Source organism: Saccopteryx leptura, chromosome 1 (assembly GCF_036850995.1).
Source record: "Saccopteryx leptura isolate mSacLep1 chromosome 1, mSacLep1_pri_phased_curated, whole genome shotgun sequence".
NCBI classification, from domain to species: Eukaryota; Metazoa; Chordata; class Mammalia; order Chiroptera; family Emballonuridae; genus Saccopteryx; species Saccopteryx leptura.
The window spans coordinates 12,119,476-12,133,767 of NC_089503.1; the positions used below are offsets into that span (position 1 = coordinate 12,119,476).

Consider the following 14,292-nt stretch of genomic DNA (forward strand, 5'->3'; position numbering starts at 1 on the left):
GAAGCTGGAAACAGGGAGAGACAGTCAGACAGACTCCCGCATGCGCCCGACCGGGATCCACCCGGCACGCCCACCAGGGGCGACTGCTCTGCCCACCAGGGGGCGATGCTCTGCCCCTCCGGGGCGTCGCTCTGCCGCGCGACCAGAGCCACTCTAGCGCCTGGGGCAGAGGCCAAGGAGCCATCCCCAGCACCCGGGCCATCTTTGCTCCAATGGAGCCTTGGCTGCGGGAGGGGAAGAGAGAGACAGAGGGGAAGGAGGGCGGGGGGGCGGGGGTGGAGAAGCAAATGGGCGCTTCTCCTATGTGCCCTGGCCGGGAATCGAACCCGGGTCCCCCGCACGCCAGGCCGACGCTCTACCGCTGAGCCAACCGGCCAGGGCCCCCAGGTTCTGCCCTGAGCTCTGTGCTCACCAGCGGTGCCACCTGGAAGTGGTAGGTGAAGTCCCGGGAGGACAGGATGGTCACCGGCCACTGGTGGGAAGTGCCCTGGAGAAAGTGGAGAGTCAGGGTGGCTGGCCCCGGCCCTCACACGGCTGCCAGCCCTGTCTCCGCAGCACGGTGTAGGGCGGGGAGGGCGGCTGAGGAGGGTGGGAGGAGCGGGCTCTGCCTTGGGGGGTGGTGGCAGCCGCCTTCAGGCAGCCTGGCCAGTACCTGCGAGTCTATGGCTGGCCTCACCGGGCGCCTGCCTCTCTCCCCTGTGCACTGTCCACTACGCTCTGGGCACATCAGAGTAGTTCACTAACCTCTTCACTGCAGCCCAGGGCGCTGGCGCCTGCCTCTCTCCCCTGTGCACTGTCCACTACGCTCTGGGCACATCAGAGTAGTTCACTAACCTCTTCACTGCAGCCCAGTGCGCTGGCGCCTGCCTCTCTCCCTGTGTACTGTCCACTACGCTCTGGGCACATCAGAGTATCTCACTAACCTCTTCACTGCAGCCCAGGGCGCTGGCGCCTGCCTCTCTCCCTGTGTACTGTCCACTACGCTCTGGGCACATCAGAGTATCTCACTAACCTCTTCACTGCAGCCCAGTGCGCTGGCGCCTGCCTCTCTCCCTGTGTACTGTCCACTACGCTCTGGGCACATCAGAGTATCTCACTAACCTCTTCACTGCAGCCCAGTGCGCTGGCGCCTGCCTCTCTCCCTGTGTACTGTCCACTACGCTCTGGGCACATCAGAGTATCTCACTAACCTCTTCACTGCAGCCCAGGGCGCTGGCGCCTGCCTCTCTCCCCTGTGTTCTGTCCACTATGCTCTCGCACATCAGAGTAGTTCACTAACCTCTTCACTGCAGCCCAGTGTGCTGGCACTGCTTACAGATGAAGAAACAGTTACTTGCCCAAAACCCCACTGACGTGTCAGAGCGGGACAAACCCAGGCCTGTCACGCTGTCTCCCGGCAGGACAGTGTGAAGCCTGCCACAGGTGGCTTGCCCAAGCCCTACCTGAGCTGGCCACGTCTGTCGTGTGTGTGCTCAGGCCTGGGCTCCACGTCCACACGGCACCCTGCGGGGCTGGCTGTCCCTCACTTTCCTGTGCTCCTTTCTCTGCGGGGCCCCAGGGCCCGGGCCTCCCAGGACCCTCACCCACTCCATCCTCCAGCCAGGGTACTTCCTGCGCATTGTTTCTATCTGGCTAGTGCACTGTTGGGAGGCGAGGCCTGTGCACACGCACTCCCGTCTCCACCTCCCCGCAACGGGGCCCAGCACAGGGCCTGCTACAGAGGAGGTCCCAGTGAATGTTTGTTGACTAAACACCTGAAGGGTAGAAGAAATTCCCCTTAACTTGTGCTGAAAGTCACAACTTCAGGTCACAGCCAGTGAAGAACTAGACAGTGGCCCCCGGAACAGGAGGCCGCCCTCTGCCTGTAGCCCAAGGGCTCTTCCAAAAATCAAGAGGGAACGGTGCCACTTGCCCAGCCTGAGCTGGAGGTCCAGGCTCCTGACCTGCTGGCCTCCCAACTCAGCCCCCACTATGTTTCCACCTCTGCCGACATGCCACGCTCTCCCTGCCTCCAGATCTCTGCACCTGCTGTTCCCCTACTCCTGGGACACTGTCCCCAAATTGTCGTTCAGCGCTCATCCTAATTAAACATAATTTTTTCCAACGGCTGTCATGACCTGGAGACCAGATAAGGTTAGCTCTCCCTGCCCTGGGCACCCAGGACTCCCTTCTGTCCCTACCATTGCCCTCAAGTTAATCCTGTGGGACCGTTTTCTTCTGCAGGGCTCTGCCAGGGCAGGGCAGGGCCGGGGCCGGAGACGCTCAGCAGTGAATGGTGCACATACCTCCCCACCCACGCACAGAGGCCCAGGCCCCCAAGTGTCCCTTGTGGAGAGGCCTTGACTCTGACCCCCAGCTCCCTCTCCTCACCCATGTGGGGGCCCAGCTGTGCTCTGGGGCCTGGCTGGCCCAAGCTTCCCAGCTGCCCCTACCTGGGTGTCCTGGTGGGCGTGGAGGCTCTGTGGGAAGCCCCCCTCCTCACAGGGCTCCTCCGACGTCAGGCTGCACAGCACCACGGACACGGGGAATGAGGAGCTGGGGAAGGGAAGTTAGCAGGGGAGTGGGCTTCCACGGTCCTCCACCCCAGCCTCCCTCTGCAGCCCTCCACTCACCCCACCCCCACCCCGCTGACACAAGCCACAGAATCCTCACACAGCCTGAACATGTCACCTGAAGGTCAAGGTCCCAAACAGCTACAAACCCTCCCACACGGAGGCTTGCCCTCCGGTCCTCAGGGTCTCTGTGACACAGCGGCCCATTCTACAGACGGGGAAGTGGAGCCCAGAGACGGCCAGGGTCACACCGCCAGTGAAGCACAGAGCAGGCCAAGTTAGCACCCTCCGTGCCCTTCCCCAATGTCTCTCTCCTCCCCCGGCCGCACTCACTTCATCTGCAGGGTCAGGCTGAGGTGCAGTGGGGTGCTGCTGCTGACAGGAATGTGGTAGGTGAAGTTCCCAGGCCTGGAGGGACAGAGCTGGCTCCTCAGCCCAAGGCCACCCCCACGGGCCCCCACCCCAATTGCCCCCTCAGCCCCCGGCCTATACTGGAACCCTTCAGGGGCCTAGAAAAGGACTGCCCCACCTTGTGGGGGGGTTCCTCCCTGAGCGAGGCACGATCTGGACATCGGTACTGCCTGGGCTCATGTCACCGGAGGAACCCTGTCCTTGGGGTGGAGGGAGGGGGCCACGCCCACCTGCAGGCATCCTGTGGGGCACAGTACTGGGAGGTGATGGGCATCAGGTTCTCCAGCACCTGGACGGAGGTCAGGGAGGGTGCAGGGCCTGCGGGGAAGGAGGCTGTTAGGGCAAGGAGGAGGAGGGTGACCAGGCAGCACGCAGACGGGAAGCAGCCAGGCCTTGCCTTGACAGATCTGGTTACTCACACTTAGTATGAATAAAGCATGTTATTCTTTCCAGCCCCCCACAGTGGCTGCGGCACAGCACCCTCTTTCTCAGCAGGCCTGGGACTAGCCAGTCCCCAGGAGCCTGAGGCCCGTCTCATTGACAGGCCCAGAACGCCCAGGGGCAGGGGTCTTCCACCTGAGGCCCAGAACGCCCAGGGGCAGGGGTCTTCCACCTGAGGCCCGTCTCATGGACAGGCCCAGAACGCCCAGGGGCAGGGGTCTTCCACCTGAGGCCCAGAACGCCCAGGGGCAGGGGTCTTCCACCTCCGTTGCCAGGGCGTCCAGGAGGCCACACTTGGGCCTCTCTTCCCGACTGCACACACCCCTAACCCTCTCTGGACTCAGTCGATTGGGTGGCTGGAAATCAGTCCCAGCGGGAGTGCTCACACACACAAACCAGGGCCCCCACCCCCGAAAGCCTGCTGTTAAACATACACCAGCATACCTCTGCTGTGGTCCTCTCTGAACAAGCCCACCACTGACAGATCGGCTGGGTGCGGCTGGGACTGAGTGTGACTTGGGGTGGGGGGCAGGTTTTCTTGTTCATCTCAGCCCGTCTCCAGGCTTGCTGCTACCTAACCGTCCACCCAGGAAGGGGACCTGGGGCCACTAGCCACTGGACCTGGTACATTTGCAACTCTGTGAGGCCCCAAGGAACCCAACAGGACCCAGACGTCCACGGGGCCATGGGTGGGTATCAGGTAAGGACATTATGGATAGCGCCCTTCCACTTCTGTTTCGGGCAAACTCCTACTCTCAGCAGAGACCGAATCCCAGTCCTTCCTGACCCTTCCCTGACCACCTCCCCACCTTGGCCTGGGCTGAGCGTCCTACGCAGCCACCAAGCCGCCCGTGAGTCCTGTGGGAGTCTCATCGCACTGCTGTGTTTTCATGTCTGGGAGCTCCCTGGGGCCAGGCATGTCTCTGCCCAGTGCCCTGTACAGAGCCAGCCACCGAGCAGGCCCAGGAAATGGCTGTCTGCTGAGCATCTGCCCCGTGGGGTTCCCCGTCACTTTGAACATCAGTCTCAACAAGCCACAGTTCTCAGCTTTTTTTTTTTTCTTCCTTTAAGCCACAAAACCCATCAGATGAAAGTTGATGAGGAGGCCCAATACCTGGTGGAAGCCAGAAAGGCTCTGGGCCTCCCCTTCGGCCTCCCCGGCAGCTCACCGGGCACCGCAGAGGAACCGGGTTTGGAAACCTCTGCGGGAAAGGGTTCTCCGGCTTGGTTAAACCAAAGGTTTGAGGTTTGGAAAAGCACAGGAGCCAAGCCCTGGAGTCAGGCAGACCTGGTATCAGATTCCAGCTCTGCCTCAGATGGATGACACGACCCGTGACAAGTCACTTCGCTTGTCTACCTCTCTGTTTTCTCCTCTGAAAAATGAGGACAGTTCCTCTCCTGCAGCAGTATTGTGAAGATGAAGTAAGGCGATCTGTGTAAGGCTCCTGGCCGGATTCCTGGGTGCTTAGTAATGCTCAGCAAGTGTTTGCTGATCGACAGTGCTGCACCCAGGCACTCAGGAGACTGGGCTGAAGTGGGCCTTGCTGGGTTGGGCTGAGAGGGGCAGGACAAGTACCTGGTTGGTCCCGGGTCTGGGTGGGATGGGCGGGGCCCAGGCCGGGCTGGGGGGCCCCTCGGCGGGCCCGGCCGTGGAGGCCATGGATGCGGAGGTTGGGGCTGTTCTTGGTCTTGCCCTGCCCCCCAGGGAAGGGGACCGCAGGACTGGCCACAGGCTCCACGCTCTTTGGATACTTGAAGTGGCCAATGCCATTGGCTGACAGGCCCCAGGACTTGGCTCTGATGTTGGTGACCGGCAGCAGGGCCATCTGGCTGGGGTCTGTGGATGGGACCAGGGCAGGCTGAGAAGCGGGAGCTGGCCGCCTCCTTCCCACCTGTCTCTAGGAACCCACTGGACTCTGGCGACACTCTTCTGTCTCGTAGTCCCCCCAAGGCGACCCCCAAACTTTTCCAGAGCCTCATTCTGGGCCCTAGGACACCCTGCCACCGCGCCACAATGAGTCTTTGGGGTCGTCCTCTGCGTTCAGGTTAAAAACAAACCCAACCCAACCCCAGCTCTGGCCCCAAAACAGTCATACCTGAGTGGTTAGTGGGGGGACTGGGGCTGGGGCTGAGCCCGTGGTTGGGGTTAGAGCTGGGGTGCAGACTAGGGTCGGTGGTAGGGCTCGGGGTGGGGGAGGAGCAGCAGACGACTGGGCAGGGGCGGCTGGAGCACAGGTCTAAGGTGCGGACGGCTGGTCCCGAGGCTGAGCTGGTCAGGCTGGTGGTGACTGAAGAAGCCAGAGGCTGTATGAGCCAGGCGGGGGGCTCTGCTGCCCCCCACCCAGAACACAGCCACCTCTCCCCCATCGCATTCCGCCAAGCCCACCCCAGGCACGCACCCAGCAGCAGAGAGGGCTGTGCGCCTGGCAGCCCAGTGGTTACAGGAGACTGCCGGAGCTGAGTGGTCCCGAAGCTCTGGCTGGACCTGCTGGGGAAGGGTGGGCTGAGCTCAGCGGGCTGGGCGAGCCCAAGCAGGGAGGCCTGGGAGTCCCCAAGAAGCAGGAGGGACGGGAGGAGGAGCACAGGGAAGGGGAGAGGGGCCAGCAGAGGGCAGCGAGAGCCAGAGGCAGCAGGGAGGGGCTGGACCCAGACACGTACCATGGGCACATGGCCTCACTCCCCCCAGGGTGCTGGGGCCGGAGCAGGGCCAGAAGACAGGAAGTAGACACGGCAAAAGAGCTAAGGGGCAGCACAGAGGAAAAGGGGGAGACATGCACAGGGGAGGAGAGAGAAGACACAGTCAGAGATGGCCCCGGGGCTGATGTTGGCAGTGGGCAGACAGCGCCCAAGGTCCCCCCTAGCCCTCCTGCCCCTGCCCCTGCCCACCCTGGGCCCGTCAGGTGCCTCTGACCCTCAGGTCCAGCTCCCCGGAGGAGCACTGACTGGGCTAGAGAGAAATGTCAGCTTCTGTGGGGACTGGCAAACAGCCTGCCCCCCCCGGAGACCCTCCCACCCAGCCCTACAAGCCTCCAGCAGGCTGACAGCCTAGGGTGGAACCCCCTTTAGAGGGCACGGCCTCCATGATCCGCTAACCCCGGGTTGCACACCGAAGCCCTGCCTGACCTGGTGGCCCAGTGGGCAGCCAGGCCTCCAGAGACATACCCGTCCGTCTCTACCAGGTCCTCCTCGGTGCGCAGGCTCAGCACGTACAGGGTGGACATGGACACCACGCTGGGGACCGCAGGAAAGGGCGACGGTGAGAGGTGGAGCCACAGTTTAGCCCCCTCTCTCGGGCAGGGTCTGGGCTCCCGGCCCCGGGGGAACGAGGCAGAATGAAGCAGCCCACCTCCCTCCCCAAGACCTCAGGGGCCTTCCTAGGCCACATCTTCCTCTTCCCCCAGGCCTTGGCCCGTGAGCAGCTCAGCTCCCCTAGCCAGCCACCCCAGGGCCTGCAGAACAAGTCACCTGAAGGCCATGACCACCACCAGGGCAATGATGGTCCCCTGCAGGAAGCGTGGGCTGATGCAGGCCTGGTCCGGGACCACCGACGATGGCTGAGGACCCAGAGGAAAAGGGAAGAAGCAGAAAAGCCCAAGACTTAGGGTTTTGCTGGAAGAGGGTGTGCCAAGGTTGACTCATTCCCATGGCGAGCAGAGGGAAAGGAAGGAAAAACAGGGCTGGGCGGGCAGGGGGTCAGGACAGGAAGGGAAAACCGTGGGGGATGGCGAGCCCCCCCAGGTCAATCTGTTTCCTGCCTATGCCCGCCCTTACCTTGCTGGCCACCTTAGGGGGCCTCTTCTTGTGGGGGACGCTGCCCGCCCGGCTGAACTGGCTCCCTGTGTGGCTGCAGCAAGAGGGCCAGGGTCAGAGGTGACTCTGGGGCGCGGTCCTGCCCGCCCCGGCCCGCGCCCCCACCTGAAGGCGCCCGAGCTGCCGGTGGACTTGAAGCTGTCCAGGCGCCGCAGCTTGGCCAGCTTGTGGCTCCAGCGCTCCAGCTCGTCGATGCGCGTCTCCAGGTTGTCGGTCAGCTTGCACAGCTCCTTCACGGCCCCCACGTTCTCCATGAAGATGCGCTCCTGACACAGCCAACGGCCCGTGTTGAGGGCGCGGTCTGCCCAGATGCCCGCTGGGGAGCGGGGGCGGGGGGCTCGAAGCCTCCCTCCCCAGGCCAGCCTCTCCTCCGGTCCAGCCTCAGCTCCCCTGGCTCCCTGTGCCTGCCCCCAGCTGGCCCCGGCCCCTGCCCTGGGCTCAGGCCACCTCCCCCGCCTGAACAGCCCTCCCCGCCCCCTGTCGGCGCCCCTCTCCCAGGGGCTCCTGCTCTCCCATCTCCCCCGCTAACGAATGTGCCTCACACTTCGGCACTTGACTGTTCAGCTTGACTCCACAGCATGTTACATGCCCCTTGGTGCCCAGCCTCATGCCAGGAGAGGTGCAGGCACCATCCTCACGAGAGACCACGTGTTTAAGCTTTGCGGTAGCCACATGAGAATGTCTCAGCAGTTACTATTGGCACCTTCTTTCCGCAGGGGAGGAAACTGACCCTCAGCAAGGTTCCTCTTGTCCTGTCACACAGCCACAGAGTGGCCAAGTCCCCACCTCCCCGTTGGAGTTCATTCCCTTCCCTGTGGGATTGGGCAGGGCACTCCGGGGCAGCAGGAGGGAGGATCGGGCTGCCCCTGCCCTCTGTGGACTGCCCTCGGGGCCCCCGTCCTTCGGAGGGGTGGATGTCCTCCAGCTGGCCCGCCCCTCGCCCCTTGGGCTCCGTCGGGCTCCTCCTCGGTGCAGACCTTGTTCACCACCAGAAAGTTCTCTATGGTTTTCCCGTTGGCAAAGACCACATCTCCGGTGTCCTTCACGGCCTCAGGCAGGATCTCCTTCACTTCCTGGGCGATGACACCTGGGGAGGGACAGGCCAAGTATGTGTGGAGGGCGGGGATAACCAGCCTCAGCACCGAAGGTAAAGAGGGGCGGGGGCTGGAGAGGCCAAGTTCTGGGCGCTACTAGAGATTTGAGCTCCAAGTAGCCTTGAAGCATGGGCTGCGAGGACAGGTGTTCACAGGGTCACAGTTCCAGGGGTCAAGGTGTGGGGTTCCCCTGGCTGGGGGAAGGGATGGATCCCCAGGAGTAAGAATCCCATGGGAAGGGAGCAGGGATCCAGGAAGCCGAAGGCAGGATTCAGCCCAGAGCAGAGGGGCAAGGACCCTGGACCCAAGGACCCTGGGCACGATTCCTGGACTTCCAGAGTCCAGGAGTGAAGGACCCACCTGGGTTGGCGTGATTTCCCAGGGGCTGAAGGACGGGACTTCTAGAGAGCAGGGTTCCCAGGGGTGGGGCCCCCAGGAGGAGGGACAGAGGATGGGGGGGCAGGGCTACTGGGTTCCTGGACTCCAGCCCCCTGTTCGCAATCCGGCCCTTACCCGTCTCTGGCGCCGAGGCTTCGATGCCGGCGGTGGCGGCAAACTCCGGCTTGTACCTGTAGTGCACCAGCCGCATGCGGGAGATCCTCTTCAGCTGCTCCGTGGTGTCTACCTGCACGGGGACAGGTCTGAGACGGAACCCCTCCCCTCTGGGCTGGTCCGGGGCCTGGAGCCCAAGGGGGTGGCAGCCCAGAGGCTGCAGAGTGGAGGGGTGACCCTGATACCGGGGTCCAGAGGTCCAGACCCGGCTCTCCGCCTTCCTTCTCCGGCCATCGCCCCGCCCACTAGCAGCTCAGGGTCCCCACCCGCGCCCCACCCCTACCTCCTGCACGTGCTCCTTGGCCCGAAGGTCCGAGGGGTGCATGAGCGAGCCCATGACCTTGACGTTGCCGTGCACGACCAGCGCCTCGTCGGGCCGGTCGGTGTTGATGCCCACGCGGCCGTGGTGGAAGACCGTGTCGGGCACCTGTGCCCGCTGCCACAGCACGTCGCTGTCGCTCTCAAACTGGCCTGGGTTGGAGGCCTGGCAGGAGTTGGGGTTGAACTGGTCAGGCCTGGGAGATAGGAGGCCTGCGGCCCCCTGGGAGAGGGAGAGACCGCAGCCGCCCCCCCCAGCTCCAGCCAGGGCTCCTCACCCCCCTACGCCCAACCTAAACTGTCCCCCTCATCATGGTCATTTCCAGTCCCCTGTGGGGTTTCAGAAAGCCAGCAGGTCCTGTCCACCTGGTCACTTTATGAAGAAGGAGACCGAGCCCCAGAGAGGGTGGAGCCTTGCCCAAGGCCACACAGCCAGTGTCCAGCAGGACCAGCACTCCAGGCCCTGACTCCCCAGTACCCCACTATTTCTGCCAGCTCTCAAGCCCCTGGGGGGGGGTGGCCCTCACCCGCACGATGATGCGCTCTGAGATCTGGGCGGCCAGCGTGTAGTTCTGATTCTGCGCACGGGCCTGGAGGGCCACCACCAGCATGAAGTACCTGGGGCACACGAGGCTCTTAGAGGCCCCCGGGGCTTGGCCCACTGCCTGTGCCCACCCCCACCCCCTGCAACCCTCCCCAGGGCAGATGCACAGGGCACAGGACTACCTGTGCCCACCACCACCACCAGCATGAAGTACCTGGGGCACACGAGGCTCTTAGAGGCCCCCGGGGCTTGGCCCACTGCCTGTGCCCACCCCCACCCCCTGCAACCCTCCCCAGGGCAGATGCACAGGGCACAGGACTGCCTGTGCCCACCACCACCACCAGCATGAAGTACCTGGGGCACACGAGGCTCTTAGAGGCCCCCGGGGCTTGGCCCACTGTCTGTGCCCACCCCCACCACCAGCATGAAGTACCTGGGGCACACAAGGGTCTTAGAGGCCCCTGGGGCTTGGCCCACTGCCTGTGCCCACCCCCCACCCCTGCAACCCTCCCCAGGGCAGATGCACAGGGCACAGGACTGCCTGCTCCGTTCTCTCCCCCCCCACCCCCTGCAACCCTCCCCAGGGCAGATGCACAGGGCACAGGACTGCCTGCTCAGTTCTCCCCCCACCCCACCCCCACCCCCTGCAACCCTCCCCAGGGCAGATGCACAGGGCACAGGACTGACTGCCTGCTCAGTTCTCCCCCCACCTCCACCCCCTGCAACCCTCCCCAGGGCAGATGCACAGGGCACAGGACTGCCGGCTCAGTTCTCCCACCCCCACCCCCACCCCCTGCAACCCTCCCCAGGGCAGATAGATGCACAGGGCACAGGACTGCGTGCTCAGTTCTCCCCCCCCCAACCCCCTGCAACCCTCCCCAGGGCAGATGCACAGGGCACAGGACTGCCTGCTCAGTTCTCCCCACCCCCAACCCCTTGCAACCCTCCCCAGGTCAGATGCACAGGGCACAGGACTGCCTGCTCAGTTCTCCCCACCCCCACCCCCACCCCCTGCAACCCTCCCCAGGGCAGATGCACAGGGCACAGGACTGCCTGCTCAGTTCTCCCCCCACCTCCACCCCCTGCAACCCTCCCCAGGGCAGATGCACAGGGCACAGGACTGCCTGCTCAGTTCTCCCCACCCCCACCCCTTGCAACCCTCCCCAGGGCAGATGCACAGGGCACAGGACTGCCTGCTCAGTTCTCTCCCCCCCCACCCCCTGCAACCCTCCCCAGGGCAGATGCACAGGGCACAGGACTGCCTGCTCAGTTCTCTCCCCCCCCACCCCCACCCCCTGCAACCCTCCCCAGGGCAGATGCACAGGGCACAGGACTGCCTGCTCAGTTCTCTCCCACCCCCACCCCCTGCAACCCTCCCCAGGGCAGATGCACAGGGCACAGGACTGCCTGCTCAGTTCTCTCCCCCCCCCACCCCCTGCAACCCTCCCCAGGGCAGATGCACAGGGCACAGGACTGCCTGCTCAGTTCTCTCCCCCCACCCCCTGCAACCCTCCCCAGGGCAGATGCACAGGGCACAGGACTGCCTGCTCAGTTCTCCCCCCCCACTTCTTGCAACCCTCCCCAGGGCAGATGCACAGGGCACAGGACTGCCTGCTCAGTTCTCCCCCCACCCCACCCCCACCCCCTGCAACCCTCCCCAGGGCAGATGCACAGGGCACAGGACTGCCTGCTCAGTTCCCCCCCCCCCCACCCCTTGCAACCCTCCCCAGGGCAGATGCACAGGGCACAGGACTGCCCGCTCAGTTCTCCCCACCCCCACCTCCTGCAACCCTCCCCAGGGCAGATGCACAGGGCACAGGACTGCCTGCTCAGTTCTCCCCACCCCCCCCCCCACCCCCTGCAACCCTCCCCAGGGCAGATGCACAGGGCACAGGACTGCCTGCTCAGTTCTCCCCCCCCCCCACTTCTTGCAACCCTCCCCAGGGCAGATGCACAGGGCACAGGACTGCCTGCTCAGTTCTCCCCCCCCCCCCCCCCCACCCCCAGCAACCCTCCCCAGGGCAGATGCACAGGGCACAGGACTGCCTGCTCAGTTCTCCCCCCCACCCACCCCTTGCAACCCTCCCCAGGGCAGATGCACAGGGCACAGGACTGCCCGCTCAGTTCTCCCCACCCCCCCCCCCTGCAACCCTCCCCAGGGCAGATGCACAGGGCACAGGACTGCCTGCTCAGTTCTCCCCCCCCCCCCCCCCCCCCCCTGCAACCCTCCCCAGGGCAGATGCACAGGGCACAGGACTGCCTGCTCAGTTCTCCCCCCCCACTTCTTGCAACCCTCCCCAGGGCAGATGCACAGGGCACAGGACTGCCTGCTCAGTTCTCCCCCCACCCCACCCCCACCCCCTGCAACCCTCCCCAGGGCAGATGCACAGGGCACAGGACTGCCTGCTCAGTTCTCCCCCCCCCCACCCCTTGCAACCCTCCCCAGGGCAGATGCACAGGGCACAGGACTGCCCGCTCAGTTCTCCCCACCCCCACCTCCTGCAACCCTCCCCAGGGCAGATGCACAGGGCACAGGACTGCCTGCTCAGTTCTCCCCCCCCCCCCCCCCACCCCCTGCAACCCTCCCCAGGGCAGATGCACAGGGCACAGGACTGCCTGCTCAGTTCTCCCCCCCCCCCCCACGTCTTGCAACCCTCCCCAGGGCAGATGCACAGGGCACAGGACTGCCTGCTCAGTTCTCCCCCCACCCCACCCCCACCCCCTGCAACCCTCCCCAGGGCAGATGCACAGGGCACAGGACTGCCTGCTCAGTTCTCCCCCCCACCCACCCCTTGCAACCCTCCCCAGGGCAGATGCACAGGGCACAGGACTGCCCGCTCAGTTCTCCCCACCCCCACCCCCTGCAACCCTCCCCAGGGCAGATGCACAGGGCACAGGACTGCCTGCTCAGTTCTCCCCACCCCCACCCCCACCCCCTGCAACCCTCCCCAGGGCAGATGCACAGGGCACAGGACTGCCTGCTCCGTTCTCCCCACCCCCACCCCCACCCCCTGCAACCCTCCCCAGGGCAGATGCACAGGGCACAGGACTGCCTGCTCAGTTCTCTCCCCCCGCCCCCACCCCCTGCAACCCTCCCCAGAGCAGATGCACAGGGCACAGGACTGCCTGCTCAGTTCTCTCCCCCCCCACCCCCTGCAACCCTCCCCAGGGCAGATGCACAGGGCACAGGACTGCCTGCTCAGTTCTCCCCACCCCCACCCCTTGCAACCCTCCCCAGGGCAGATGCACAGGGCACAGGACTGCCTGCTCAGTTCTCCCCCCCCCCACCCCCTGCAACCCTCCCCAGGGCAGATGCACAGGGCACAGGACTGCCTGCTCAGTTCTCTCCCCCCCCACCCCCACCCCCTCCCACCCTCCCCAGGGCAGATGCACAGGGCACAGGACGGCCTGCTCAGTTCTCTCCCCCCCCACCCCCTGCAACCCTCCCCAGGGCAGATGCACAGGGCACAGGACTGCCTGCTCAGTTCTCTCCCCCCCCCCCCCCCTGCAACCCTCCCCAGGGCAGATGCACAGGGCACAGGACTGCCTGCTCAGTTCTCTCCCCCCACCCCCTGCAACCCTCCCCAGGGCAGATGCACAGGGCACAGGACTGCCTGCTCAGTTCTCCCCCCCCACTTCTTGCAACCCTCCCCAGGGCAGATGCACAGGGCACAGGACTGCCTGCTCAGTTCTCCCCCCACCCCACCCCCACCCCCTGCAACCCTCCCCAGGGCAGATGCACAGGGCACAGGACTGCCTGCTCAGTTCTCCCCACCCCCACCCCTTGCAACCCTCCCCAGGGCAGATGCACAGGGCACAGGACTGCCCGCTCAGTTCTCCCCACCCCCACCTCCTGCAACCCTCCCCAGGGCAGATGCACAGGGCACAGGACTGCCTGCTCAGTTCTCCCCACCCCCACCCCCACCCCCTGCAACCCTCCCCAGGGCAGATGCACAGGGCACAGGACTGCCTGCTCAGTTCTCCCCCCCCCCCCCACTTCTTGCAACCCTCCCCAGGGCAGATGCACAGGGCACAGGACTGCCTGCTCAGTTCTCCCCCCCCCCCACCCCCACCCCCTGCAACCCTCCCCAGGGCAGATGCACAGGGCACAGGACTGCCTGCTCAGTTCTCCCCCCCCCCCACCCCTTGCAACCCTCCCCAGGGCAGATGCACAGGGCACAGGACTGCCTGCTCAGTTCTCCCCCCCACCCACCCCTTGCAACCCTCCCCAGGGCAGATGCACAGGGCACAGGACTGCCTGCTCAGTTCTCTCCCACCCCCACCCCCTGCAACCCTCCCCAGGGCAGATGCACAGGGCACAGGACTGCCCGCTCAGTTCTCCCCACCCCCACCCCCTGCAACCCTCCCCAGGGCAGATGCACAGGGCACAGGACTGCCTGCTCAGTTCTCCCCACCCCCACCCCCACCCCCTGCAACCCTCCCCAGGGCAGATGCACAGGGCACAGGACTGCCTGCTCAGTTCTCCCCCCCCCCACCCCTTGCAACCCTCCCCAGGGCAGATGCACAGGGCACAGGACTGCCCGCTCAGTTCTCCCCACCCCCACCTCCT

General features: G+C 65.1%; 1 protein-coding gene across 8 annotated transcripts in view; it reads right to left on the bottom strand.

Moving 5' to 3' along the window:
• Window positions 1-14,292, bottom strand: part of MYRF (myelin regulatory factor) — a 42,550-nt gene that overhangs the window by 2,486 nt on the left and 25,772 nt on the right. For 5 of the 8 annotated variants that reach the window (XM_066360742.1, XM_066360764.1, XM_066360757.1 and 2 more), the window contains 16 exons: window positions 9,706-9,796; window positions 9,144-9,344; window positions 8,822-8,933; window positions 8,192-8,301; window positions 7,320-7,480; window positions 7,176-7,248; window positions 6,870-6,958; window positions 6,567-6,635; window positions 6,063-6,143; window positions 5,804-5,892; window positions 5,501-5,692; window positions 4,981-5,241; window positions 3,194-3,281; window positions 2,886-2,960; window positions 2,433-2,535; window positions 413-487 (listed from right to left, as the gene is read on the bottom strand). In XM_066360742.1, coding sequence (XP_066216839.1) covers window positions 413-487; window positions 2,433-2,535; window positions 2,886-2,960; window positions 3,194-3,281; window positions 4,981-5,241; window positions 5,501-5,692; window positions 5,804-5,892; window positions 6,063-6,143; window positions 6,567-6,635; window positions 6,870-6,958; window positions 7,176-7,248; window positions 7,320-7,480; window positions 8,192-8,301; window positions 8,822-8,933; window positions 9,144-9,344; window positions 9,706-9,796 — 1,870 coding nt within the window. The remainder of the gene's footprint in view (window positions 1-412; window positions 488-2,432; window positions 2,536-2,885; window positions 2,961-3,193; window positions 3,282-4,980; window positions 5,242-5,500; window positions 5,693-5,803; window positions 5,893-6,062; window positions 6,144-6,566; window positions 6,636-6,869; window positions 6,959-7,175; window positions 7,249-7,319; window positions 7,481-8,191; window positions 8,302-8,821; window positions 8,934-9,143; window positions 9,345-9,705; window positions 9,797-14,292) is intronic. The other 3 variants (XM_066360736.1, XM_066360756.1, XM_066360747.1) reach the window with 3 other exon arrangements.